Source organism: Phalacrocorax carbo, chromosome 4 (assembly GCF_963921805.1).
Source record: "Phalacrocorax carbo chromosome 4, bPhaCar2.1, whole genome shotgun sequence".
Classification (NCBI taxonomy): Eukaryota; Metazoa; Chordata; class Aves; order Suliformes; family Phalacrocoracidae; genus Phalacrocorax; species Phalacrocorax carbo.
The window spans coordinates 37,397,042-37,422,844 of NC_087516.1; the positions used below are offsets into that span (position 1 = coordinate 37,397,042).

The 25,803-nt window shown below is 37.8% G+C and overlaps 1 protein-coding gene across 11 annotated transcripts in view; it reads right to left on the bottom strand.

Moving 5' to 3' along the window:
• The window catches only part of TENM3 (teneurin transmembrane protein 3), a 416,596-nt gene that overhangs the window by 68,608 nt on the left and 322,185 nt on the right, over positions 1-25,803 (bottom strand). For all 11 annotated transcript variants that reach the window (XM_064449664.1, XM_064449667.1, XM_064449668.1 and 8 more), the window contains 6 exons: positions 24,898-25,112; positions 18,184-18,394; positions 17,607-17,708; positions 17,252-17,446; positions 15,716-15,916; positions 12,597-12,782 (listed from right to left, as the gene is read on the bottom strand). In XM_064449664.1, coding sequence (XP_064305734.1) covers positions 12,597-12,782; positions 15,716-15,916; positions 17,252-17,446; positions 17,607-17,708; positions 18,184-18,394; positions 24,898-25,112 — 1,110 coding nt within the window. The remainder of the gene's footprint in view (positions 1-12,596; positions 12,783-15,715; positions 15,917-17,251; positions 17,447-17,606; positions 17,709-18,183; positions 18,395-24,897; positions 25,113-25,803) is intronic.

Consider the following 25,803-nt stretch of genomic DNA (forward strand, 5'->3'; position numbering starts at 1 on the left):
GTTAATGTCATAGAGCAAAGCTACATCAGACAGGTCCATCACAGGCTGCCAAACCCAACCACCTGCACATAAGGTGATGGGATATTATAGACTATTGCAGTGGGAACACGCCAAGCTGAGTCAACAATGTTGGATTCAATCCCCTGGTCTTGCTGTGGACAAGGTCTCTCAACAGAGCTCTCACGGGCTCTTTACTTTCAGAATTTGATATTTTTTTAAATCCCTGTTAGATGATGGCCCCTGTCTGGCAAGTACTCTGCCACTTGCTACTAACCCTCAACTTTGTGTATTGGATGGGCAAGAAAGGCATTTCCAGCCATTGCATCTCCTCCAGTTTGGACAAACAGGAAAAAGCTCTTCCCAAGCCCAAGGAGGAAGATGATGAGATACATAATCTCACAGAAGCCACAGTCACTGCTACAACTAAGAAGTGGAAACTTTCTAGTCCCTTTCTCTTGAACAAAGTGTCAGGTGTCCCCTGCACAGTTTTTTTTTCTTCTTTTTTTTTTTTCTATAAAGGTAAAGTTAAAGGGAGACAAAGTAAGAAGATGAAAACAGCAACTATAGAACATGTAGAACAGCAGCAACAAACTACGTAGCTTTTCACATTGACCACAAACAAAAAGAAAAATGATGCAGCTGCATTTCAGGGTGGATCGAATTCTTCTCTTATTCATCCAGTATAATTCCCCTTGCTCCTACACAGCTGCTCTTAGAAGACGGTGTAGTATGCATGGAGGACAAATCAAGCTTTATTCCATAAAATAGAGGCAGTTAGGTGTGTCTGGGGAATGGATCCGTCCACCAGTGAAACATTAAATGCCTCTACAGATGTAGGGATAGGTAACAAAACAGAACATTACAAAAACCTCCTAGGCAACTAAAAACAGTCCCTGCAATCCCAGGCCCCCACATGCTATTTGCTTTCAGAAATCCAATTGGCATTTAAAAAATAAAAAAAAAAAAAAAAAATGCTTTTTAAGATTTTTTGTATCCAGTAGTTTTATAAGAAGTCAGTTCCAGACCATAAACCTATAAAGCTCAGAAAACAAGTTCTACCTTCCAGCATCCTTTTACGGATGGTCAGCTGACATCAAGGACAACGTTAGAAACTCTTTTTGTTAACATACAGCATCTTAGAAGAATCAAAAAGGACAAAATGAGTGACCAAAAATAGTGTAACTTTGCAGTGAAGTTTAACTAGCCAAGCTGTCTTCCTTATCTTCATGGCACTGCAACTGAAACAGGAATGAATCCAGCTCTGTGTGGAAGTAAAAAATACAAGCCTTTTTCCCTCTGCACAGCAAATTCTAGGTGGGATTTGAAGCACTTCAGTAGGATGGAGCATCTCAGCAGGTGCTCCTTGGCAAGGTATTTACACATCTGGCACATGTGGGTTATGTTACGCCCTTAAAAAGTCTAATTATAGACCAGACAATATACCTAGAAGGGTTTTCTTGCAGGGTTTAGGACTGTGAAATCTAATATCTTGCTATTATTTCCAGGAGTAGAGGGACTTCATATCGCTCTAAATGGAATGAAGAAAAAGCAAATATGAAGATAAAAAATGTGTACATTTTCTAGGATGGTCAAAATCCAAGAAGATGTAAGTGGCATTCAAAATTCATACAATGTAAAATATAAATGGTGTTATCAATGTACGTAGATATTTATATAAATATGCAGCAGGCAAATGCATTATATGAAGAACAGATAAGAGTCAGGCAAATTCACATTTAACATGGCATATTTCATAACCAGTCAGAACCCAGACTTTTTTTTAATTGAATGTCTCCCATTAGTGTCTTATCAGAGATGTAAGTCAGTGTCTTCCTCCGGTTATTCATATGCTACTTCCTCCAGGTATGACAAAATAGCCACAAAATAAAAGTACGTGTTAAATCCATTTATCTCAATCAGCTCCTTTTTAAATCAGCATGAGTCACATACCCATTGATTTAATGTTCCTTAATTGGTACTTAGAACACTGCTTTATTCTGATTATTCTGTCATAAAGGATTATAACAGTGACATGCTTCTAAATACTGTATAGCAAATTTACATTTCTATTAGTTTACATCATTATCCTCCACCAGACATCGTCACCCATCACAATCTTTGTAACCTGTACACTAGACTAAAACATGCCATATTTTTGTAGCGTATATATAGTCCCATTACAGTGTCAACTCACAACAGCTCCACTGGAGTCATGAGTTACTTTGCTGTAAGAGCAGAATTTGATCTCATAGCACCACCAGACATAAAGCAAAAATTCAAATGAATGTGACCAAAGCCATGTCGACCATGGCCTGCCTAATTTAAAAACTACTTTTAAGGTTTTTCTGCTTCCTCTACCTTCAAAGTATGAGCTGAACTCCTGCCTCCTCTCCACTAATACTATCTGTTTTCTCCCCTCCTTACTGTGTTACAGCCTCTCCCTCTAAAACAGGAGAAATTAGGAGGAAAAGAGTGCCAAAGGGGGGAAGGAAAAAAAAAAAGATGATGAAGAAATAATTTTAGTATGCAGCAACAATGAAGAACGCTGTCCCACTCCCGTCCTAGCACCCTCAGCTTTGCACACTCTCCTCATCTCCCACAGCTCTGTACAGCAATCCCCATTCACTGGGGAATGACTGCGTACATCTCTATGCTGCTAATACAAACTTCATGCTCCCAGACACAGACCTACAGGAAAACGTGAATAACGTATCTTGCATCAGTCATGTTCACACTTCTGCATAACTTTGCACTGCATCATATAAGGAGATAAAAGGTCAAAATGCAATCTTAATTTCTTGGTAGAAAAACTGACTGCAAGCAAACTATGGTATGTTGATATTATACTGTTTACCTTGAGCTTTCTATATATTTGTCTATTTCTTTGCAGTTAGAAAGTTTTAATATCTTCATTTAATGTTTTCATTTATTTTTAATATTTGTATGAAACTTTGTTTACGATCCATAGGACAAACACCCCCCCCGTCCCCCCTTACAAGACTATCACGAGAGTGGCCAAGCCAAACGCCCAGAATTTAGGCAATGCTGGGTTTATGGCTACTTGTGCAATTTTTATACCCTTCTTCGTCAATGTACAGAGCTGACAGTCCTCATTCAGCACTCATTCTCTCATGAACAACAAATGACTGATGCCCTAGTAGCAGGCACACCATGATAACCATAAACAAAGAAGTAACTTTTCTTATAGGCTTTTCTATTATCTTCCTCCTGAAATGAAAATTATTTAGTATAGCATCTTCACACTATTGGTGTGAGCAGAGACTGTATTCTTATCTCATTTTCCAGGTGGGTAACTAAGGTATAGAAAGACTAAAGTAAAAAGTCTCCAGGCATTTGGCTGCAAACACTTATGATGTGATCTTCCAGTATATTTATAATTATATAGGATTTCATACACAAATCAGCATTTTACAAATTCACACGCAAGGAAGTTAGGTCCCCAGAAAATGAAGAATGGTCAGAGAACACTCTTTTAAAGTTTGCCTTTGTGAACAACTAACAGAAAATACGTGGTAGAAGCAAGGGTGGAATCCAGTTCTTCAGAATCGTTCTTAACAAGGAGATTATGTTGCGCACCAGTCACTGCCACAGATTTAGTGGAGTTTCTGCATGAGACATCCCTTCACAGCCTTGAAACGTTCTTAAATCAAGTCTATTAGGTGCAGAGGGAAAAGTAACTAAAGGTAGCATTATATTTTTCTTTACAATTAATTTATTTACGATACATGAAATTGTCTGCATGTGCTATACTATGTACCTTCTGTTATACGATATAATGATAATGACACAAAACAGCGTTGTCTTGTGGCTTCCTAACTTTATGTTCTTGATTTTCCAACTTCACTAATGTTCTTTTAACACGTTTTTTGTGCATTTGAAAGTTCCCAAGTCCTACGCACATAAAGTAAAGTGAAAAAAAAGGAAGGGGAAAAAAGAGATTCCATTCTGTGACATTATATTTTTTTCTTGGTGAGCAACAGGGAAGCTTATATGAACCACCTACGTTTCTGCCATTTGTGCTAACAAAGTGTTATGAACATTATTTCTTAATCCCTGCACAGCCAAGTAGTAGCAGGGGATGCGGCACACGCTTTATCAGTGGTTTCACAGACACTTGCCAACAGAAGAGAAACTCTGAGAGTTTCATCGCAAGCTTTAGGGAAAATGGAGTTTTTGTAAACAGGTTTTTGTGCTTGTTCTGCAGGAACTGGTACAAAACCCAGAGCTGATGGCTCTGGCCTGACCCCTCTAACCTGTTCAAGACTCAGCCTGTGGTAGTTTACTTATCCTGACCTGGCTACCAGATCACCCTTAAATTCCTCTCATTTCCACCCACCCAAAGTTTAAGTATCCTGACAATTAAAGCACCTTTTGAACATAAAAACCCAAATATCTCTTGTGATATTTAAACCCAGTATTTCTTATCTTACCCGCAACAGACTTAGAGAATAGTGTATTGATTCCTTTAGCAACTGCTTTTACTCCCAGGGTGACAAAAAAAGTGCCATGAATCCATATGCAACTTCTGAGGAGCTCCATACCTCTCCCAGAAAACTTACAGGAGTCCAGAATTAATACAGTTTTAAAGCCACTGTTCTAGCCTGTCTTCAGAACGGTTCACTCATGCCAAATTAATCATCCACTACAGACTTTTCTGAGACTCTTCTGCCTGGCAAGCTGCTTCCTAACTTGAATTTGTGCAGTTGATTATTCTTAAGCACAAAACCCAGCATTTGTTAAGCTGCACCTATTTTTCTGCAGAGTCTGTGTTATTTGTTAAAGTAATTTTAAATTCTTGTCCTGTCTTCCAAAGTGCTTGGGGGCAGTGGGCTTTGGTATCATTTGCAAATGTAATTCTCTCTGTTCGTCACTGAACAGCACTGAAAGCACATGTTCTTCCACTGTAAGCAGCTCATGGTCGTCATCCTTTCTCTGAGTTTATAAGAACCTTGTCTTAGACACACCATATGTTCAGAGCATTGCTGCCAATAGAAAAGGATTACAAACACTCTTTCCTTTTGATACTTTTTTACTCCTAAATTCCCATCTTGCATGGATGGAATAATAGTTTCAGGTGATTTTCTTTGCATTCTTCCGTACATAGGCCAAAACATAATCCTCACCCTGAAACCATATCTTCTTCATCATTTCTGCGCTCTTCTCCAACGTCTACGTAGAGTTGCAGCAGATACCTCTGCTGCATACATTTCTGCAGAGGCCTGAATTCACTGCAATTTATCCCTTCGCAAAACTGCAGCCGTTCTTTGCAGCAACCATTTATGGGTTTTTATGTACAAGGGCACATAAGCCCACTACCCTTTATAGTTTTTGTTCTAGAGTCCACCACAATTTTACTATAAAGTAAGATTTCTCATCATTATTACTGGAAAGCCACATGTATCTAAGAATAAAAGGTTCAGTTGCTTTTAAGGATATAATAGACATTGGAAGTTTGGGAATGCTGATAAGTTCATGAGCAGTGTTGTTTCCTATTTAACATCTATTTAGCTGGGAAAGGATTTAGAAGAAAGGGTATATGCCATTAACAATTTAAAACTGTCTCACATGTACAGGCTGAAAAAGTTCAAATACCTGTTTGAGATCTCTGACAAACTCACAAAGACCTGTCTCAGACAGATGCAGGTAAAACCTGATGCTTACATTAAGAACTGCATTAAAGATAAATTTGGCTTGAAAATGTATTACAGGATGGAATCAGATGGGAAGCATTATCGTTTCCATCTTTCCTCCTGACTGGAAGTGCTTTCAGAATGTGTCTAAGCAGCATGCAACTATATAATATACAAAAGCACTCACTTCCTGGCCACTTCAGCTCAAGTAAGCTTTGCAACATGCTTTAAAATTCTTAAAATCTCAGAGAATTTTGCTGTTTTCTGAAAATGTGCCTAACTTCAACTTCACATGTCCTCATGTAAATGCAAATAAACCAATTAGCCATTTAAAGTATGGCAACAAATAATTTATATTTGAGATACTTGGTCCTGAAATGTGTTAAGGCCTGACCAATAATTCACTTTTTTTTTCACGGCTTCAGCTAGGCATGCACTATCTTAAATTTACCTGGTAATTGAATATTTTTATAGTTACCAAACATACAAGTATTTTTCATATTCAAGGCTTGGCCTGGCAAATTAATCACGTGCTTTTCAGGCACAGGAAAGATCAAAACCATAATTGTACTAAATTTCATAAAATCTTGTTAAACTCTGGTTATCAGTCCTCTGGGTGCCAAGAAGGTAATCTTCTGTTTTCAATGAAGATTTTGCATTGAGGGTACAGGTATAAATATTATGGTGAAATCCTGACTCCAACTAGTCAGGTGTTTTGAAAGTAGGATTATACTCACAATATTGTGGTGAACTAACTGATATTTAATGTAATTAATTTTCAACCTTTGGTTAATTTTATCTGAGAATAAACTGTTGGGATGTCAAAGGTCATACCTTCATTCAGATACAATCTTACTTTTAAGATGAAATTTGTACTCATGTATAACCCCATGAACTCAAAACTAAGGAAAAACAGAAATTTAGGAATTTTGATAATTACAGAATATATTAATGCAGTAGTAATTATTCTAATTTGAAGGACAAAAATTTCCTTCTGATCAAAATTCTAAAATCTCCAAAGAATCTTATGAGTAATTCTTGGCATGTATGCATTAAGGTACGTTAAATACCAGGCACATAAAGCCACTATGAAATGTGAATATTCACAGTAATTTGAACTTTGGAGAAAAGTAAACTATGCTTGGTAACTTAGCACCAGTACTGAAATAATGGTGGTTGTCATACCAGTTACCCATGCTGCTCTCCTTGTTACCTGCAAATGCACAGAAGATCAATCAAGCACTCAAATTGGTCCTTGACTTACTTTGTCAAGCCTATACTTCAAAAATATATAGTGTAATGACAGATAGCCGTACCAAGTTTTCTGTAAGCACTTCCTTTAATTAACAGGAGGAACATATTTGTCTTGACTTGCTCTCTGATCTTATGAAAAGCGAAAGTGTCATTTCCCTGTAGTCATATTTGAAATCTGTAATATAAGGAGCCCTAAGCTAAACACATGTTGAAGAGAGTAGGCACAGACCATATAACTTAGTGGAGGAGATTACTTCTTAGCAGTCCTCAACACTAGCCGTGATTCTGAGCTTACACTGCTCATGGTCACGTAGAAAACCAGCCCACAAATGTCTTCATGTTTGTCCCTAGTCAGAAAACCATTTTAACCAGCAACCAGGACAGAGTCTGTACTCACTTATGGGAGTGTGGTTTAGATGTTATTTATTTTTTTCATAATTCTGAAAATCTAAACCAGATGACTTTCCTGTTCTTCTAGCTAGAATAGCTGAAACTAGTAATCTCTTGCTGAAGATAGTTTATTTTTGGTTTGATTGGTTTTAATGTCATGTTAATGTCATTTCATGAAGAGAAAAATAAATACTTTGCTGTCCCTTGTTACTTTTTTCTCAACTAAATTCCAGGGGAAATTCTTAGAAGGTAAACCATTTCTCACTGGAATAAAAACATATAACAAGCTGGACACTTCTACAGTGGACCACCACTGGATTTCAATTTCAGTTCTGTGTACCAGGTAAAGTAGCCTCACATAGCACTCAAAAGCAGCATGAACACCGTAATGCTAACTTCAGTCCTCCTGAGGGATTAATATGAATGCTTAATGGCATTAATCCACATTTAGATCATTTATGTTTCATGACATGCTTTCCATGCATACTTATATAAATATTAATTTTGGACTGAAAGATAATCGTTCAACACTATAACAATTAAACAGCTGTAACCTGTCTTGTGTGTTAAGTAATGGAGCTGCAGGCAAGCTCCATAAACAGATGGTCTTACCCACCCATGCTTAATGTTAAAGACTTTTTTAAAAAGAGGTGTTGACAAATCTGAACAAGAAGGCGTAGTTTTAATGCAAATTGGCCAATTTGCAATTTAGATTACTTTAAAACTAATTTGGTCTGTAGAAAAAATTAAGCTGCATTGTAAAACTGAGATGTTACATAGCACATGGATATAGCAGATTCCCCACCAACATAATTATTTACTAATTTCATTCAGCTAAAAGAGTTTAGTGGAAAAGCAGCTGGAAAAGTTATTCGTATTTATGGGCCTCCTATGACAGTTACTTAATTTACTCATGGTACATGCCAGTTATATGACAAAAAATAATAGATTTTCTGAAATAATATCTGTTCCAATCTCACAAAACAACTACTCAGGCAGGAGAGGGTCACTGAACTCATTGCAAACCAGGACAGAAAAAAACCAAAAACATATTTTAGCACAACTGTGTTATGAAAACTTAATTACAGAGCAAATTTTCATCCAGGCTATCACCTGGGCACCAGCTGTGCATGTGCGGTCTTGTATGACAATGAGATGCAGGTTGAGCTTCACAAAGTAATATATGGATGTTCACCTCAGACTCGTTGAGTGTTACTCCCAGACCAAATAAACAATTGATAGATGACTTTCCATAGCTTTGCAGTAAACTGTTGATTTAACCTGTTCTCACATGGATACAGTGGTATGACACGGATTACCATGGAAATGGGAAATACTTCAGTTCCAGGAGGGAAAAGACAGTAAGCAATTTAGATGTCTTAAATTGCTAAGTATTTAGAATATATATTGCCAGTGTCTAGTTCAATCCTGTAAGATGCTGAACAATAGCAATAAATCTTGAATTTTGTTAATTGTCATTAGATTCATTTCACCAAAATACCGAGCATGTAGTTATCTGCTGAACAGCTTTGATATAAATCTTTGGAAGTATGTGTTCAGAGCAAAGGCAATGACTCACAAGCGTGGCCCCTATCAGGTGTGGTACTGAAGTCAGAGCTACCCTGTGCCAGAGATGCACAATGGAACAGTGGATATCAGCAACACACATCAGATTTACCACATTAGCCAAAACAATCTTGCCCACCTTACTACAGACATTGCTTCAACAAAGAAAAAAATTCTGCTTTATTTAGTCTACTCTGTTCTCTCTCACAAATCAAATGTATATAAAATATATATGTATTATTCCCCAATTTGCCTTGTGATCTGCAGTCTCAGGGCTTTGTTAAGCTGATGATTAACAAAGGTATGCAAAGAAGCAGATGTCTAAATTTTGTCTGAACAAAAAAGCAAATATTTGCAATTGTCCATGATCTTGCTTCCCAATGTCCTGAAGAATAAACAAATGGTCTCTGCGAGTTTAGAGCAATTAGGATTTCCTTCGGTCAAATTTCCACTTGAATATCTTGAAGCATATATAAAAATCAGCGTAACTCAAGAAGCAAGCCAGGGTTTAAAAGATACTGGAGAGGAATAAAACTAAGGATTACCATGTTTTAATTAAGGAGATAGGTTTGGATTTTCCTTCTTTCTACCCTTTTAACACATCAACTAACAATACAAACAGTGGGCTAACTGAAAATGAGACTGGACAGATAGCCAGCATTTAGAAATACATAAAAATCATTAGTTGAGGTGCAAAAACATTTTTACTATTTTCAACAGCATTCATGCTTCACAAAGAAGCCAAAATCTCTTTGATCAAATGAGTTATGGATTTAGATGATTCAGTACACCTTCCAGTTTGTGCCTCTGTGATTAATACATATATACATATCTACTCCATTTGATGCATCCAGGAGGAGATCTGGTGGGCTATTCCTTTCCCAAAAAATGATTAAATACATTGCCCTTAAAATCTACAACTTCTCTGGAATATTCCTTTCCCAAAGAAGTTGTAAATTTAGGCCATTGCACTTCATGTGACTTTCAGCTAATAGCTGCACCAAATCAGCATTTCTACAATGCTTCAACACTATTGCAGCTAAATGGTTAATGACTTTTAGAAATAAAAATGATGCAATTGTTTCTTTTTAGACATATAGAGGGAGAGTGGGAGTCTTTCATACACACAACACAAGTTATGTTAATATTCTGCTACCAATTTGAAAGTTGTGTGTAGGATAAAAATGTCTGGGTTACAAATAGAGGGTGACAAAACCCAAAGGTTTTCATGGAGAGACATTCTGATGTCCCCCGTGTTTTGATACTTATTACTCAGAAAGAGCTACTATCTACTCTAGGGCACGTGAGAGAAAGGCAAGTTGACTCTTCATTTACCAAGCGGAGGAAGCTGCAATTTTTACTCTGCTAAGTGGAAATACTCTTGGAAATGAGCAATAAAATGACCTGGTTTCTCCATAACGACAGCCTCTTGAAGAAAACAGGTCTAAGAAAAATAAATGTAACAGCAGGCTAGAGCCTGTGCCTCATTACTTGTTTTGGAGACTATAAGGGCAATATAAACAAATGAAACTATCTTTACAGCAGCAGCTGCAAAGTAAACACCCATTTAAAGAATAAACAGGTGGGAAGACAGACCTGTTTGCCCAGTGCTGAGGAAAAACTTGTTTGTGCTTAATATGTTGGAAAAATTGTTCAGGAACAGTTCATCCGTGTATAACTACAACCCTTGAAATGCTGCCAAGGTCAGTGAGACCAAGAGCAGAGTGATCTTGACAAGTTAATGCAGTCAAGGGAAAGGCTTTATCCTACTTCTAAAGATTTACTTTATTTTATTGTTCAGAAAGCAGTTCTCTCCCCACTTCTCTTTGTCAGCATGTTTCCTGGAAGATCCTCAAAAATGTTAGCCCTACCGATTCTGCAGATGCACCTTGGTTCCCTCTCCCTCATATGTCTGCGCGATCTCATTAGTAAACAAGAAAAAAAAAATCAATTGTGATTTCTGTAAAAAATAATTCACAAATCAATCTTACTACTTCACACCTGACTCCCTTCTACAAAATAAAACCTTGCCTCATCTTCCCGGTGCAATTATGTGGGTACCAGTTAATACAGCTGTATCAGGCCCTCATTTTCCCTGCCCTCAGAGCTTGCACCATTGTTTCCCATGACCACCCAGCGCAGCATCACCACCCACCTCTCAGTCAGGGCTGTAAGCTACCTGGGAACACAGCTTGGGTTTTACTGTTTTCTAGATACTCATGCCCCAGTGATGGCTTAGCTATGCTAACACATTCGGAGTTACAGCCCTTCCAAAACATCCATGAAAGTTAAAATTCTCCAGCCACTTTTTAGCTTGTGGCAAAAGCAAATCATGCTATAGTCATATCTGTCAGCTTTACCACTATTAGACTTACTGTCCTACCCTATTGCTTTGGCTACACCACTTCTTTTAACTGACTCTCCTCCATCTATCCACACATAAAACTATGGGTTTTTTTTACTTATTGGAATTTTTCTGGACTATTTGGATTATCTGTGATTTCCCCATCACTCAATCCTCTCTTGCCTTTGTCTGACCTGTGGCTACCTCTTCCACTGCCTGTTCAATCTACCCCTAAGTGCTTAGCCATGATGCTTCTCACACCTGGGAGGTGTGCCCCATAAATACCTGCAGAGCCACGTTGCTACTCTTCTCACAGCCTTTACTGAGCTTTGTGCAATGCTTCCCACACACCTAAGTACAAGCTAGTCATCTCTTACAGTTAGAACACTGCCAGTTCCTTTGTGCTTCCTACCTGTTGTAACACTAGTTTCTCTGTGTGGTTATGCTGAGACAGAAATTGTTTGGATAGGACCCTCCTCCTCTGTTATAGACCTGCAGTGTCTTGCACAAAGGGGCATTAGTTTGGAAGGGAATTTCTGAGCACTACATTATTCAAAATCAATATAAAAATGATAAACCTTACGGCAACTCCCCCTCCACTTTTTCTTAGTCCCCTTATTTCCTTGCATAATTTCTCATGCTAGCTCACTGTCAAACCCTGTGCAGTGTACAGTGTGTCCCACTGTATATGGGACATATGGACTGTAAATAAATGAGTAAGGAAAGCTCCATTGATAAGGGCACAGTAATTCCCAAAGGTTTCCAGGAGCTAGAACCAACTTGATTACAGAAACAATGAAGCTGTAAAGATAATGGCTTCTTCTCAATCAGCAGTATTAAACTGCTGTTACATTATTTACATGTAAGAAATTTGATGTAGTTCTAAAACAGAGCATTATGTTGACAAGAAGATAATTTTGGACAGCTAGATCACATTTATTACAAGGTGGAAGTGACATTTTTGTGTAGGCAAGTCACTTTTTAGAGCTTCTACTCCATAAAAGAAAAAAAAAAAGGAAAAACAATAGGAAACTTCATTTCTGAAAGACATAAAGCTATCACATAAAAATAGAAAAGCACAAATCAAATAGTATATTTACAGTTTAAAATAAAAGTAACATCCCCCTCAGCAAAAGGCAGTTAAAGGGAAAAGATTGAAAAGGAAATTCTTCCACCTCCTTTTCATGGCAAACTAGGTATGAAGAACTGATAAGCCATTATAAAACCATTTCCTTTCTTAAAATATCAACTCCTTTTCACAGACTGACACGTGCAAATATTCTGTTTGAAGAAACAAGCTTCAAAATAATACATTTCTTATTCAGATGCAGCCAGCAGCACCGGCTGTTTGAATTTTGCAGCAAAGACAGGGTAAAGCATAGCCAGCCTACCAATGGTACAGTGCTCTCCATTCCATCCCTGGCTACATTCACACTTCCCATCTTTACAGGTGCCATGCTCCGCGCAGCGGGGATGGCAGGCTCTCTGGTTGCAGGCTGCACCCGTCCAGCCTTCCTCGCAGCGACACGTGCCACCCATGCACACACCATGTGTGCCGCAGTCCACTGAACAGATTTCTGGATTTGAGAGGAGAGAGGGGGAGAAAAGAAGGCAGAGTGCACACAAAAGAGAGAGAGGGTATGCATTAATTAGCAGCGCTACATTTTAATTCAACATGTGAATAAGAAAGGCAAAATCAAAGGAATTTACTGTGAAAGGCATTTTCAGGTAGGACCCAACAGGATACGGAGTACAGAGTTTTATCTCTATGCTAAGGCTCACTTAGTCACCCAGATGACGTAGCAGTGTTTAAGTGTCCACAGCTCTTCTGTTAGCTCTGAGTAACCTTCAATCATATTTTTTGTGATCACGTATGTCTTAAGAGTAACCTTTTGTAATTTACATTGTATGGCACTTAGACCTACTAGAACTTACAGTGTACGCCTGGTGACTGTATGTACCATATACCTGGGTCACTGTGTGAAAATGTAGTATCAACGAAAGTTCATTTTAACAAGGTTTCCCCTCCCTACCCTGCTCCCTGTTTTCTTTCAAAGCAAAAATGTGCCATTTCTGACACATTTTTTCATTATAAAGAATCAGCCTTAGTGAGACAAATTAGTACTATGCTGACATACTGACATATCTGTTAAATATAAAAGATGATTCTCTTTTACTTTCAGTAAATTTGTATCAGTGACAGCTATGAACAGTCTGGTTTAAATAATAGATTGCTAAAAAAAAATAAATCAACATACAGCAATTTAACTTGTCATTTACATATAGTAACAGGATCTTGTAACTGATAGAATAATTGAAAAATATGTTAACAGCCAAAGGTAGTCAGAGGCCAAACAAGGCATGTTAAGTCTCAGCTAATACAAGATGATAATGCAGACTGCCAGATTTCACATTTACAGTTATGGTTCATTTAGTCAGACTCCAGCAAACTTTACCTCTGCTAAGCAGACAACAGAGAAACAAGAGCAGATACAATACAGCCTGAGGGACTTCTTTAGTTCCTTGGCATACAGCTGGCTGTCACCACATACTGGTTCATAGAAGTACTGTATTTAGTTTTTGTTTTCTTGCTAAAGACAACAAACAGTTTAGTAATAAAAGACTGAAATTATTTTCAACCGAAAAGAAAGAAGCACTCAGTGCAAGAAAGGTTTCCAGTTTCCCACTCAACGGTGTTTTTCTTCCCCCATAGCGTATAACCCTCTGTCTCAAAGTGCTGTGGAACATTAAACATGGTGTCAAGGAGCTGTGGTATTTCCCAGAAGAAACAGCCCAAAACCTTTATGGAAAAAGACAGCTGTAATTTTGCCCTCCTTTTTTTTTCCCCCTATATAGCATTTTGTATCTACTTTGAATTAAATTTTTGGTTAAGAGATGCAAGGTGGTTTGATTAACCTTAGAGTCACAAAACGTCAACGCAGCTCCAAGAAAGAAAGGTTTATTTCTCTTCAATCTAATCAATTTTTCATTAGGGTGAAGGTGTTTATCAGCTTTTAGCACACTAGCTTTGAGCAAGATGCGTCAATCTTTGTAATGAACTTATTAATTAGAGTTAATTTAATTGAAGAGGAATTGAAGGGCTAATTAACGGACAAACTGCTGATGAAGATAGAGGAAAGCTCTTTGATTTCAAATCTATAAACCCCTCTGACAGAAATAACTCATTCTTTTTTTCTTCTAGCAGCTTAACAAAATGTTTATGGATAAGATTTACCTTTTTTGTGTACCACTCTGAAGGTCATTTTGCACGATTTCAGCAAACAGTCCGTGTGTATTTTTACAAAGCTCTTTTCTGAGTTTGACAACTTGAAATATTTGAGATCAGAAATATTTTGTTATTTTAATGACCAATCATTCCTTAAAATGTAAGTAAAAGATGGAGCATAACTGAATCATCAAAATTAGCGTAGAGGACACTATCAAGAAATAGAGGATGTGTGTTTTGCCTGAGAACTAGAAAGGGTCTCTCACAAACAGACATTTTTAGTGCTAGAAATGTTCAAAGAGTAATTTTTTTCTTCTAAACAAATTTAACAGAAGACAACGTTTTCTTCTCTGTCACTTTTTCTTGAATGTTTGGAAGTCTGTCCTATCACTGTCGTATGCAGAAACCATTACAGAGTATCACAGATCCTGGTCAGGAAGTACATTTGTTTTAAAAAGATGGTTCCTCATGAAAAAGCTATATTTATTCATAAGCTGGCATAAACCCAGCTAGCCCATGTGTTCAGTTTTCATTAACAAAATTATCTGAGTTGTTAGATGAACTGTTTTAGACAACTATATGTCTCACAGCTTGACATGGTTTCTCTTTTGATAAGTGGCTACCAAACAATATTCTAAAAAATCGTATTTGTCAAAAGGCTACTGTCATACTTTATAAATACTTAGATTCTGCTTTCTGTGATAGCACCTCCATTTATTTTCTCCTTTTGTTTCTGAGCTCAGACTAGGGTTTTAATAAGCTTAGTTTCAGACCTCAAGAAATACTGCTTCTTCTTCACTCCTACCAACTCCTTCCACCCTGGCAGCCTGTGCCCTTTCTTGAAAGATGTTTAGGATTCATTCTTGCATTCCCTTTGTCTTCAAACTGGAATGCTCTCTGTTTTTCAAGAAAAATACCTCCAATTAGCTGGAGGGATATTTAAAATGTGACTGCCTCTAGTTTCACTAGTGTAGTTTCTAAATAGACGTATTAGGTAAGATGATACTTAGATTCATATATCGTACAAAGAACATTCTGTACTTGCATGTGAAGTATCTGAAGTTACCAGGTGAAGGCAACTAAAAGATACCAACAAATACATTGATTTTCAAATACTTCAAATTTATCAATTATTTTGAACCTTTGAATCGATTCACGTTTCATGCTGAAGTCAACTCAAAGACTTCCATCAGTTCAGCAGGTCAGGTCGTCACATAATGTCATTAAAATGCTGCTATTCAAGACATCATCATTTTACAAAATGTGAGTGCTTATAACCCTTACCATTGGAGCAATCTGGACCTGTCCAGTTGGGGTCACAGGTGCAGGTACCAGTCTCTTGAAGGTAGGTGCCATGGCCAGAGCACTGGTCAGGGCACATCGTCTTCAAGATTTCACAGTTGTTGCCACCCCAGCCCGGGTTGCAGTGGCACTCGCCATGGATGCACACACCGTGGCTGGAGCAGGCTGGGTCCAAGCAATCCGCTGTGGGGAGATGAGAAAGATCAGCTTAAACTTGTTATTCCTAACAACAGCAATTAAACCCTAGATGCTCATGGCACTTTTGGCCTTAATCCATATTTTAAGATCTCCTGAAATAGGCAGCATTGTACTTACCTTAAAAGTAAACACTAGTAGACTGAAGCTGAGAAGTTCACTTTTGATTCATTGCAATGAGTGAGAAAAAGGGAGTGGACCAAGGTATTCCTTGCAAGCCTCCCTTCTCTGGCTACAAGGTAAATCATTCTTTGTCATCACTAAGTGCATAGCAGCAATTTACTTTGTAAAAACCCCTCACTTCCACATCACTTTCTGGTGTTGTGAAATTCATGTGTGAATATAACCAGCATCAAGCATTTGCAGTCTACCACTGAGTTAATGGAGACCCTTTCAAGGTTTGCTAATTTTTCTGAATTACATGAAGCCTGGCTTTGCGTCTTGGGCAACTGATCTCTGTTCTGCCTATTCACAGTGTAACAAGCGTTAGATTCTCTGCAGCACTTGGTATCAACTGACCTGATCCACCGCTATAGAGTTTTGACAGCTGTATAGGACCTACAACTTTCAGAAATAAATGAGTTGCATGCTGTCTATCTGTCTTAATTCACTTTAATGTGCTTTAGATGACGAGATTTAATTTAGCAATTTGACTCAATAAAATGTTACACTTGTAGGGTCAATGGTCTGAGAATTTAATTCCAGAGACTTAATTGCATTACTTTGTACGTGAAGATCAATAAAATCAATTTGATTGAGGAAGAAAACGGTGCTTTTTACTCCCTAAAAAAACAGAATGGAAAATGAACTGCATTTCGCAGCACACCAGAACGAATATTATTATGCACATCTCTAGAACACAAAAATGACGTATCATTTTTCACTCTGATGCATTTGAATCAGCACTTCCCACAATGAGGCTGGTGGAAAATATCACTAACAAATGCAATATATTAATGATTTATTCTATACTCTGAAAATTCAGTAAGTCTTCCTGTATTCCAACATCTATTTTTGTGTGCTTTCTTCTTAGCTGACCTCAGCCAGAAAAAATAAATAAAAATATCCTGGCAAGCAAAAAGATATCACACATTATTAAGAATTTTCCCACCAATTATTTGAGAATACATAAAGTATAATCATTCTGTAGAATTCAGTGATACTAGTGATTCCCAAACTCTATTTTTAGTATTCTAAAATGGCTTTTGAAGAAACACCATTAGTGCTTATGATCCAGATCTAGCAAAATCGATAGAGCTCAATGTACCAGCTGGAAACCTGACCAACAACAGCAGGTGCTGGGGCAAATATTTACTCATTTACCTTCTTCACAGTTTTCTCCTTTGTATCCAGAGTTGCAGGCACAAGAGCCCATGATGCAAATGCCCCGGCCCCCGCACTGGGGATCGATGCACTGAGTTGTAGGCACATCGCACTCGGTGCCCTTCCAGCCACTGTAACACAGGCAGCGTCCTTTAGAGTACTGCCCGTTGCCACTACACAGCACTGGGCAGGCTGCTGTGAAATAAAACACAGCAGAAAAATTAAAACTAAGTTCTTCACCAAAGCCTTATAAAGAAGAACATCTAGGAAGCAAGTCACATGTCAGTTGCTTTCCTGATGTATTTGTCTTTGTGCTCGCCTAAACTGACTTGAGAAAAGCATTGGGTTGATTTACCTCTCGAACAATCGGGGCCCAGAAACCCAGGAAAACAATGGCAGGATCCAGAAACACATTCACCGTTACCATGGCAATTTCGGGGGCATTCCACCACAGACTCTAAAGGGGAAAAAAAAGGAGATAATTCACAGACACCCACCACATGAAGTACCTATCATCCGAACCACTACTAACTGACAGCATGCTCTCGCTCCAAGAGAAGTGTTTACGTTTGGTTTGTTTGAAGAGCACAAATAGCTGTGATTTTCTATTGCTGATGCCTCTAGTATCTCAGGACATTACATTCCAACAAAAAGGCTCGTACTTAAAATCCAGCCCTGTGCCATTTAACAAATACTTTGAAATGGTGTCCTCCTTTCAAGCACTTTTTTACAAGAAGGTACACTCCTTATGCCTTAGACCAAGTAATTAAAATACATATTCTGCATTTTATTCTGAGCAGCAAAAGAAACACTATGAATGAAAAACCTGTGAAAAGAAGTCAGATCATTTAACTATGAAAACCTATCTCTGTATTCCTAAAAAACCTAACTGGAGCCTTGTGTTTGGTAAGAGCTTTGAAGACTATGCTTACCTATAATTATGGTATTAAAAGACACCTGCTCCGCATTTTTCCCATCATTATAAAAGGCCAGGTGCCAGATGCCAGAATCCAAATACTGGATAAAACCTGCCTCGTGGAGACTGACAGACCTCGCCTGCCGTCCTGCTCGCTCTGACTCCAGCAGGTTGTGTTGCTCCCTTGCAATCAGCCGGCTGCCATCCAGGAGCTCCACAAAGTCATACTGCAGGGAGGAACAAACAGAAGTTTGACAAGTCACACCATGACCCACAGCACCACCAGCTTCCCCACAACATCCTGACAAAATCCTTATATTCTGACCACGAGTTCCAGTTTGGAACAGGGAAGAAGGAGTTGAAACCAACCATTGCTTATTTCTTTGCTCCTTGCTAAGACTTCAAACAAAAATACCAACTAGGTCTCATGCTTATTAGCGTGGCTTTTTCGGTGACAAGTGGCCAATGAGCCTGTTACATATATTGGGAGGAAGAAAACCTCAGTTGAAATGAGTCTGCAGTCATGACTGGCACCTGAATTACAGATGAGAGCTAACTTTCAAAGCATGTTGTTATGGTTGTTATAATTATGGTTGTTATAACCATATGGGTTAACGGTAATACCCAACACCAATAATCTACTTTGCTTTTCATTTAGTTTCAGATGAAGGATTAAATTGCTCGATCCCCCTGTCTGGAGTTCTGAAGGAAGGAGAGCAAGAGCTTTACTTTCTATCACAGAAGTCCAAAAGAGGAAAAGGAAAGCATAAAATATTGGAACTGTTGAAAATTATAAACTGACGAAAAATATGGTACCTCATGCCAATGGACAGCATATATTGTTAACAACCACCAGCGGGACTTGGAAATACCTAGCAGCATCTCAGTTGATACAACAAGCAAACTCACAACCCAAGATGTTATGCATGTTAATCTTAACTGGTGCTAACAGCACCTGCAGCGCTAAATCTGCTCTGGGCCCTGCACTGATTTACACTGTCTAGCAGTCTGCTCTCATGGCTTGAAAGATGTCTTCTGCATGTTTATCATGTAAAGATCAGTGTTCATATAGCAAAATTAAACAGGTAGGAAAATTAAAGGGCATTCTTGCTTGTGGTAGAGAGTCTCTGCTTTTCCTGCCGTGTCTGTTCAGAGATTCACTCTGACACATTTATTGTGAAGTGAACTGTAACACATAAACTTTCAATCTTCCCACATGTTTGAGACTTCTCTCAAATGGAATTAAATCCAGGGCCTGTTAAAGTAAAGGCCAGTATGTGAAACGGCTGATTTACCCAAGCTAGGATAACATCGGTTACCAGGACCTGAGAATCAGTAGTTTTACACCCTGGCTTATGACCTTCAGAAACTGCTCCTGGGACAAAAGAAAACATGATAGCCTTTGTCTTGGAACAAGGGCTTAAGTACATATGTACTTTTCTTGAAATTGCAGGCCAAAATTCACTGCTATTGTAAGAATGTTCCTCTCCAGTAATTAAAATTATCTTCCTACCATTCAGGATGTGAAGGAAATGCATGGTTAATATGGCTCTATCAACACCTGACACACTTTTCCAGCTATGTCTGAACCAGCAGAATAGAACATAATGTGATTAGGATGTGCAGAAGCCAGTACCTCGGTATGCTGTCGCTTTGAATGTATGTGCTGCACCACATGAAAACAAATGCAACCGTTTTGGGATAGCACCAATTACTCAAAACCATTCAACATTCTCATTTGTCAGAGAATTAAATATTTATCTTATTTTATGTGAGAGAGAAAAACAATTTTAGTTGCAGTTTTTTTTCCTCCTGCCTGACTCAAGAACACTTCTTTCTGGTTGTGTTTTTCACTAATATTTTAAAAACAAGAAAGCTCAGGGAGTTTTGAGTTTTAACAAGTAATTTATGGACATTAGGAGCAAACTTGTAATTTGTATACTGCAGAGGATCACTTTTTGTATGAGGACAATTTCAGATTGAACCTGTATTTTTGATACAGGAACAAGTGGTTACACTGCTTGATTGATCACAAAGAGTATACTAATGGCTGACAAGCATGGTACAATTAATGATTTTGTATTTGTAATGTAATAAGGACATACGCCGTTACCAGAACACCATTTTAGACTACATTTTAAAAGCCACACAGAGAGGGATTTACTATTCATTCTGTCCCCCAGCAAAACCCAATAATTGATCTTAACCTTTTTAAAAGCTGGTTTTTTTTATATTTAGGACATGATAACAGAAAGAGACTGGAAAAACAAATCTCTTCATAAGCAAAAAACATACCAATTTTATTTTCCTCTTATGAGGATAAATTAATTACCTTTATATTGAGTCTAAATGCACTGATTTGCCTTACCATTCCATTCAGTTTTGATTCAAACCAAAGCCCTTTTTTTATTCTTAAAGTCTCTTTAAATAAACATATTGATTCTCTGGCTGCAATGGAACTGACATTTTTAGAAAGTGTCACAAAGACTTTCAGGCTCACATTGATTGGGTTTTCAATGGACAGCCACCGTCAATTATTTCTGGTTGATTTATTTATGATTTCCCTGAAAGAGAGAACTATGCATCTCTCATCGGTCTGTGACACACACATAGTGGCTGTGCTTGAGACTGATTTTAGTACCTAAAGAGAATACAGAAACACAACCAAAAATTCTGTCCCAATTACCATCAATGCATTTCCTACTTGTCGTATCCCTATTATTTTGGATTACAGGACAGAAGGAGAATTAAATTTGCTGCATTCTGTTATTATTTTATTATGAAATGCTAAGCAACTGATAGGAATGGTTTACATACAGTCAATCATGTTCCAAGATGAGGGTGTAAACTGAAAGACTTCTTGAGATATCTCCCAAGCTCATTTCTATTGTACTTTCATTATGTCCCTTTCAGTGTTAGGATAATTGACATCAGAGGTTGTTCAGCTATGGAAAGATAGACTCCAGTTTCCTCTTACTCACTGTCTGGCTTTAACTGGATACAAAAAAGAGGTGGATAAAAAGGCAAAGGGTCTGGGAGAGAAGTGGAGAACAAGGCAGCAAATGTAATATGCAAGTTCTGTGTTACAGTCAAAGGTGACATGGAGAGAAGGCAGATATTCATAGAAACACTGAAGCTGTAAGGAAGGAGCTAAAGAAGATGGTGCTATGTGGTGACACATGTAGAGGGTATCACAGGCATATGAGCAAAGATATTGGAGGGGGACAGCTGGTAAGGAAACTTTACAAATGCTGGCAGAGTGCAGGTAGTAATCAGCTCTCTATTATTTAACATAAGATCTGAAAATTCAAATACTGACGTTTGAGGAACAGGCAGCAGTTGCTCATTTGCATAAGTTTTGTTAATAGCACTTGTCAGTCTGTGACTAGGAGATAAGGGCAGATAGCATTCAAGCGACGCAGACAGGAATATATATGGGTGAGATCCTACTTTTCAAAGTCCTCGTGAAACAACCCTAGCTTTACACATCCAGAAATGCGCTCTGAGCCAACTTTTATAATTCTGGGATGAGATTGTGGAGCTATGGAGAGATCTACAGAAATAACAGTTCTATGATTAAAAAAAAAAAAGCAGACATCATTAAAGCATTGTATGAAACCATCATAGTTAAAGGTCTGCTACATCTATGCTGTTCTGTTCTCCCCATCTCGAAAAGGCTGCAGTAAAACTTGAGAACATTCAGAAAAGGGCAAGGGTGATCAAAGGATTGAATCAACTTTCATCCAAAGAACGACAAAACAGACTGGAAAAAAAAACAACCAACTCATTGAGGACACTAGAAATCTATAAATCAAGGGTGGCATGGATAAGAAATTGGTGAGAAACTCTCCATTGCCTCTTCCAAAACACTACCAACAGAGTGTCAAACTAAAACTACCAGAAGGCTGCCTTAAAACCCACTGGGGAATATAGTGTGAGATGGGTATTTAAGCCATGAAACTCCTTGCTGCAAATGTCATGGATGCTAAAAGCTTCCATAGGTTCAAAGGTGACTATGCAAATTCACAGGAAAAATGAATCTATCAATGGTTGTAAAAGTCAAGGACAGCACCTTCGACTCAGGAAGTCCTTCAGCCTTAAAACGCTGGAAGCCGAGAATGTATTGTAAGAAGAATCACTACAAATATGTCATGATGCTATATTAATATCTATGTATCTGTTAATAGTCACCATCACAGACAGAATGTTGGGCTAGATGGGCCTTTGATGAGACCCAATGTGGACATTCACATGTTTTTCTAATATGTTCCTGTGACACTTGGAGCTATACAAGTAAGATGCCTCGTCCGATGCAAGGGTATGCAGCGAAGCCCAGAATTAGCTGTTAGCCTGCCCCCGCCAGCTATGCCTGGCTTGCAGTTAAGAACTTTTGTCAGTACGAGCCATAAGGGTTAGGGGAAATAAGAAAACAATAAATAGATTTACACTTGAAACCCCCTCAGTTTTCTATTTCATTAGACGCCCTTTTGCCTAAGTACCTTATTTTGCTTATATAAGCTACTTTGGTAAAACACATATTTTACCAACACAAGTTGTGTCTTCATCAAAGTCCTGTGTTAGGACTTTGTGGCAGAAAGGCCTGAACTATTGAAAACTATTTTACTCCACTTTTTTCCCCCATGTGCAGGAGCAGTCACAAAAAAAGCCCAACTGCTCATTGTAACTGCATTTTAAGGAGATTACACACATGCTTTATCTCAGGCACCTAAACCCAGATATTACTGGGTTCAAGGCTGTATAAACATTCTGATAACCCCACACCCTTGGGAATCTTCAGCAGCATTGATAAGTAAGCATGCCTAATTTTTCAAGGTATCTAGTGTCAGTCAAATGGTTTGTAAAAACTAGTCTAATTATATACCAGGCGAAAATAGGACAAGAGAGCTTGACCTATATCCTGGGAACAATCTATCCAAAATGTCACAGAAACTACAGAAGATATAGTAGCAGGATTCGCGTATGATTCTTTCTGTTTTATCATACTTAACTATGAATAAGCATTTGGGCAGTAGAAATCCAAAGGGAAAGGAGCCTGTGTAACACAGATGATGGGAAACAGATTTAGCTATCTTCTTTTCCCCAGTTCTTGGATAAAGGGCACCCCTATTTCAATCTTTTGCCAGAATAAGGATTCAAGGAAGGATCACTTTTGATAGACTATCTACTTGCGTAACTTCTCATATAAATGCACAGTCCAGATCAGCTTCTTCAGTTTTATTCATTCTTGCCACACATGTATTCCCCTAGCTCCTGTTATTATTGTTATCATTGAGATTGCATTTGTATTCCAAACCCCTATTTCCAACGGCTGATAACTTTCTGAATCAATTTTCTTTGAGCCAGAATTTCTCATGCTTGTTGTCAGCCTGAGGGTGGGTGTTCACATGTGAAGGTCTGAACAAAATCCATTTAATCATTTTTATGAGGATAAAATTTTTAAATAAACATAAGTGCATTTTCTGTGTTCACTAGACTGTTTGTAGTTTAATGGAAACTCAACTAACAAATAAAGCTCATGTAACATTCTGTGATTTTAGCTGCATGAAGCTTCTTTGCTAACTCCAATTCTTCTTCTGTGGTTTGCGACTGCTAAATAGGTGATATAATTGGCAATATTTCTATATTCTAGGTCTTTTAAAAGTTATGCCCGAAGAAAAAACTAAATAAATTTAAATAGTGCAGTAGCATGCAAATCAAAAGAAAAAAAAACGCGGGATTAAAAAAAAATTTTGAATTTTGCAGTTACGGATTTAATGTTGAGACTGTATATCAGGCATAATCAGTCAAGCTTCATTCCAATTATACCATTAGGCTGATATACTTAGGGTTGTGGACAAATATTGAGCTGCAAGGAATATAAACTAGGAGGGTCTTAAATTTTAAAAATAAAATCTGAATAAAACTGATTCTAAAAGACCGTCTCAGACAATGGTTCTCTTTGTCCTGCCAATCCAGAAGATTATGCAATTCTTTTAGTCTTCAACTTTTCAGTAACTATGGGTAAAGTGTTTCTTTGTTACTAGGCAAATGCATGACCATATGCAACAGAAAGTCTTACTAGAAACCTTCTGAGGGGTGGAGCAGAATAAATCCTCTGGGTTACTTATGAACAAAGTTTCAAGACACTATATGTTTAATGAAGACCGACACTTCTACCACTCCAGTTCATTGTATCTTTGTAGACACATATAGCTTTTTTTTTTTTGTTTTACGTATTTATTTAGTCAAACACCAGGCTGTAAATACCGTAGCATTTGCTTACAGAACAAACTGAAAAATCCTTAAAAAACTATTATCTTCTTGCTTGGAAATTTGGCAAATGCAGTCTTTGCCAGGCACTCTCAACCACATGTGTGGCCATAAGGCACTGTATTAGGTTGCTTAGGTTTTTAAAGATATGTCTATAAACCATAGAAGCAAAAAAGTACCTACAGATTCTGCATGAAACAACTCCATATCTAATGCAACAACATTGCTTGTGGCATTCAGAACAGCTCATAAATAAGAATTTCTCCCCGCATTTAAAATCCCATCACTTACAGTATTATAAATGTTTTGGACATCACATGAGATCAATAAAGTATAAAAAGTAAAAATGAAAATCAGCAAAATGGAAAAGGATGTAATCCTGAGATAGAAAAAAGATGCAAAAGATACAAGCTCACAGTTTTCAATAACGTGTCCTACTTTTAATGCAAGCAGTTCTCACCTGAGTATGTGAAGGTGGTAAGCCTTTTCGGCCATATACTCCAATCAGTGCATCTTTCTGAAGGGATATATTGAATTTTAGAAATTGTGGCTGATCAATGAAGAGTTGTGATCTCCAAAAAATCCCAGGGGGAACTTCTTGTATCGCTCTTCGGCCTATATCAAGTTCTCCAGAATCTATAGTGTTGTTTTCTTGTGCAAATCCCCCTAGTTTTCCTGACAGGTTAGAATAATAAGAGATCAAAAATTAGTATTCCTTTCTTGCTTTCAATCATCCTTCATATAAACTGTCAAATATTTAGAATCACCTCAGAAAAAATGTTACCTGACAATCTTTCTGAATATAAGATCCCAGGGAATTCACTGATTTGGAAAGGCAAAGACCACAAATACCTAGCAAGTAAAAATATGGTAACTTCCCTAAGAGCTAGCATTACAGAAACTGTTTTAGGGGCTACATTAAACTATTAATTTTACCCTAAGTATTTTAACAGGGTTTTCCAGCATAAAGTCTCACACTAAAAAAATTTAAGGTGAAGGGAAATGCACCATGCAGATTCTAAGAATAAGAGATACATAAACACAAGCAGTCAAGAGAACTAATATACAGTCGTTTCTACATTAAATATTAGAGCATTTATACAATACTAACAATGTCTAGAGCTCTGGTTTCCTATTCTTTGTTTTTGCATTCTCCAAAAAGAAAGGCAATGTTTCTTGCTCCATTGTGCCTATGTCCTTATGCCTTTGCTCCCCATAATGCTTACATCCTCTGCGCTCCCTAGCCTAAGCCCCAAGCTTGTTATCACCTTGTCCACACTGTCTCCTGCATAAAACACATAATAGCAGGTCAAAGTCTGGTACTTTCACTGTTTTCTGTATCATGAATATTTATTTATCCTGCAGG